This window comes from Penicillium antarcticum (assembly GCF_028974205.1).
Source record: "Penicillium antarcticum strain IBT 31339 chromosome Unknown utg000007l_segment0_segment0, whole genome shotgun sequence".
NCBI classification, from domain to species: domain Eukaryota; kingdom Fungi; phylum Ascomycota; class Eurotiomycetes; order Eurotiales; family Aspergillaceae; genus Penicillium; species Penicillium antarcticum.
In genome coordinates, this window is record NW_026695305.1 from 401,935 (window position 1) to 406,484 (window position 4,550).

The 4,550-nt window shown below is 44.9% G+C and overlaps 1 protein-coding gene across 1 annotated transcript; it reads left to right on the forward strand.

Moving 5' to 3' along the window:
* Nucleotides 1–1,344: 1,344 nt before the first annotated feature.
* Nucleotides 1,345–2,990, forward strand: N7508_007383 (uncharacterized protein; the record flags this gene model as incomplete). The annotated part of the gene is made up of 4 exons (XM_058465447.1): nucleotides 1,345–1,830; nucleotides 1,882–2,253; nucleotides 2,311–2,454; nucleotides 2,511–2,990. 4 exons carry the CDS (start codon nucleotides 1,345–1,347, stop codon nucleotides 2,988–2,990), a joined length of 1,482 nt encoding a protein of 493 aa, XP_058317849.1.
* Nucleotides 2,991–4,550: the final 1,560 nt, after the last annotated feature.

Here is a 4,550-nt window from a genome sequence, read left to right on the forward strand (position 1 = left end):
CTTGGGGGTGCTTGAGGTTGTTTGAGAGATTGGTGGCTAAGCTCGAGTTGCGGGGGGAGGCAGGAATTTTAAAGGTGTATTGCCGGCTTATTTCATGGAATAGTAGGGTAACGGTGGCCAGGCCAGTGTTGGATGTGGTTTTCATTGAATGGCCAGAGTACAGCAATACCCATACGTCCTATTTTATTGAACAAGGCACTCCACAAAACATTAGAGAGGAAACCTAATCACTCATGCCAAAAACCAGAAACTAATATAGCGAAACATAAAAGTGTGACAGGAAGCAACTTCCAGGCAAGGCAAGTAGGATTTGGCCAAACTTTACAACTAGATTGAAAAAGACATTCATCTAGAACTTAACTTTACAATCCTATTTTGTTGCCAGAACTTAGGCTTTAGCCATTTGAGACTTTTTTGCTCGCTGCCCACGGTTGATATCCGTTTGCCTTGTCCCTACTGAACGCTTTCCGCTTTCCTATCACTAAATGCGCTTCATTTTAAACTTATTCCAAGAAATCAACTGCTAATTAAGATCAGCATAGAGACGTTGGATGTTGTCAACAGAACTACAATCTATGATCTCTAGTGCACAGAAACATTCTTGCTCTGACACTAACTCCAAGTGGTTAGCCTATCACTAGGCAATAAAGTGCGTTTTGCATCCGCTAAACGTCTATAGGCATCTCAAACGTAGTGCTATTTCACTATTACAAGCAAGAGAATGCCGTAGTGCGGTTTGGTGGCTCGAGAGATGGACGTGAGTTCAGCGTAGATAACACGAAGCTAGATCCAACACAGGCTACTTGTGCTGAGAAAGGTTATTTCCAGTACACACGAAGGGCAATCACATTACTAAGGTCACCAATGTGGGAGGCCGTCAATGTGGGAGGCCGTCAATGTGGGAGGCCGTCAATGTGGGAGGCCGCCAACGCAGGAGAGGGATGTCCTCCTTACTGACTTACGATATCGAGTGTGGCTTAGCGTAGTGAATGACATCCTAGGATTTATATGGATCTACCAAGTTGCCTGTTCCATTGTCCCCGCCGCATGAGATACCAAGCAAACTGGCCTAGAGATGCATAGTCAGAATTCTTAGATCTCTTGTGATCCAAAGCACGTAATGAGAAACTTTCTACACCGCCGTATCTTCCGCATATAGCGAGTATTGTTAAACAAGTACATGAGTGTAGGTTATAAATCAGAAAGACCCAGTAGCTAAGAGCAGTCCGAAAGCCCAGCACATATATTCCGAAAATGTCGAAGTCCAAATGCAAAGAACATCAGAGTGGTCTGTTACTATCAGTCCTCAATGTACCTTTTCAATCAATGAAGCCAAAGCTGACCATGGATGTAGATCCAAATCTAGCATATCACTTGACTCTTCTTGAAGACTCCGATGACCACAGTGACGAAGTCGTGCTAGCCCCTGTCTTTACGGGCCCAGTCCTCAATCAATCCGGCCAGATCCCATCCCAATTTGCCCTATTGGGAGGGTTGAAGAGAGTTCAAGCACCAGGTTTTCCAACTCCTCAGAACCAGCTTATTGAAAAAGATCCACGACTGTTCTTCAATGTTTCATCGCCATCGAGCACCTTCATCTGCGGTTCTCAGGGGTCGGGTAAAAGCCATACCTTGTCTTGCATACTGGAGGGCGGCTTGATCCCCTCTAAGGCTGGTAGACTTCCGAATCCCCTAACGGCTGTCGTATTTCACTATGACACTTTCATCTGCGATAACGGCGGTTCTCCTTGTGAGGCTGCATTCCTCGCGTCTCACTCTCAGATTAATGTCAGAGTTTTGTGTGCCCCAACAAACATTAGGACTATACGAGTAAGTGAAGCTGAGCCTTGAAAGTTTCATTACCTCTGATTTATATCCAAGGGGACCTACGCAAGGTTCAATATCAAGGTAGAGCCTTTGCAAATAGATCAGGCCAATCTGAATACCAAGCGCATGCTAGATCTTATGGCAGTGGGCCAAGATCAGGGGTCAGTACCTTTGTACATGCATACTGTCCAGCGTATTCTCCGGGAGATGCGCTTTTTGCAGCAAGAGCACGCATCCAAATTCGATTACCAAGAGTTCAAAAAGCGAGTTCTTGGTTCTGATCTTCTTCCTAGTCAACTTGAGCCCTTGAAGCAACGCTTAGAGACGCTGGAGAGCTTCATGCCTTCCCATCAAGCAAAACCAGCGAGTGGGATAAATAAGAAGAACGGAAAATCCCAAGCCGCAAGCTCGAGCTGGGCACCGGAGGTTAGACCCTGACAGTCAATTCTAGTATCGCAACGAGAGATTAACTTCTTTGACCAGCCATCACAATTGACGATCGTTGATCTTTCCTGTCCGTGCATCTCACCTGACACGGCGTGTTCTCTGTTCAATGTTTGCTTTGAAATATTCATGGAGCAGGACACAAAGGTTGGCCGAATAGTTGCACTCGATGAGGCTCATAAAGTTCGTCACTCTCGAATCAAATGTCATACTGATGGCCGTTGACGCACTGTGTATAGTATATGAAAGACTCAGTTGAAGCGCGGAGCTTTACAGATACCCTTCTTTCAACTGTCAGGTTGCAACGCCACCTTGGGGCGCGCATCCTTATTTCCACCCAAGAGCCGACAATTTCAAGCGACCTCCTCAGCCTATGCTCGGTTACCATTGTCCACAGATTTACCTCGCCAGCATGGCTACGCGCACTGCAAGGGCACGTGGCTGCAGCAGCTTTGGGGACACAGTTCAGTGAGGAAGCAGCGACCACCATTGAAGAAGAATCAGTCATGCCCGAGGTATCAGGCAAGCTATCATTGTTCTATCGGATTGTAAACCTTCGGGTGGGTGAGGCCTTGCTGTTCTGTCCTGGTGCGGTACTGGGTACTGCAGCAGAAAGTCCTAGCTCTCCAGACCTCAGTAGATTGGGTGCTGGATATCTAGTAATCAGGATTCGGAAACGATTGACGGAAGACGGTGGAAAAAGCGTTATATCATTGTAGTAAGCAACGAGTTATCAAATGATTTAGCTATTTATACATATCTGGACCACGACATCAGAATGAAGATGAACTGCTTTTTTTTTAGCTTCTATCAGACCTGTGATTACACAAAAATAACTCTAGACGAGCTTCGTGGCTCTAATTCACCTCTCCCATTAGCAATGAGGGAATAACAAACCCAATGCAGAGAATAAGCAAAGAGAGTTGACAGTCTCCCTGCGGGAAAATATGGCGTTTCATCCCCTTGGTCCAGTGACCACATAAAAAGACGTAATCCACCAACATGGCCTATGTGTTTACTCTAAAGCACAATTGCTCACAGAGTTCAGACTTGAAACGCTTTCTTCTCCGAGTAAATAGCTCCAAGAAGGGCGCTTGTGGCCAAGGCAACATCGCTTGGCGAGCATTTACCGGGCGTAGAATTTTAGACCACATGCTCGTCAATTCCTGCACGCTTTGCTAAGTTCGCACGGTATATGGTACTGTTTAAACAAACCCTGAGCTTTAAGGTGTCTCGAATGCTATGATATTTTTACACGCTACTACGGAGAGGATCAACAAAGAGGCAGTTAAATAATTGATTAATGAACTTTTTGGTTACCATACCAGTAGGATGGACCGGGTTTACGCCGACTGATCAGAGGTGTTCGGTAGTATACTCAGTTCGACATGAAATGTTGCGGTATCAAGTCATTAGATTTATAAGAGTATAACAGTAATCACCTCGAGACAGCCCATCAAAAGCCTGCTGAGATCGGTCAGAATCATAACTACAAGAGTCCCTTACCTAATCGGATTAGCTCTCAATTTCCATCAAGCTCACGTTCGTCTGCTCCCGCGCAGCAAAGGGCATGGCTGTTTTCTAATACCAATAATTCTTGACAACTAATAAGCTTTCGGATAAAGCCATCGAATTCTTCGTCCGTGCTGATGATGAACATGAATAAGCAAGAGCCGCTCCAGTGTAAAGAACAATGACAATGTTTAGAATGATTTGCAAGCTATTTCGAACAGAAGGAAAAATGAAACATATCTGGCCTGATACCTGCCCGGGGACTAGGCATTTGACACTCATGATTCTGCATGTTGTTGCACGTCCACGTCGCACGATATGATTGGCGTAAGAGACTTCTGCAACAGACAGACTTATTCGATAAATCACATGCACTACTTCACTTATGCAGGGTGATATCCAAATTAAAATAAGAGAGAAATAAGTTTCAAACATAGCAGCCAAGTTTAAAACGCATATATCTCGGTTATGTTTGACTTTCTTGGTCATTTGTTCATTTTTCTTACAATACTGACCACTAGCATGAGCAACGTTCAGCCCCGCGCCTACCAACTTGAAATGTTTGAAATGAGCATGAAAAACAACATAATAGCTGTGGTAAGATATATCCCTCAACACGGTGGTGTTATAATCGAGTTTGAAAGCTGAACGGATAGCTACCAACGGGAAGCGGAAAAACATATATGTGCGTAGCAAATAATCTGCTATCAGATTGCCTCAGAATGACGTTTTAGTAGAGCTAGCATGCGAATTATGGCGGAACTGGA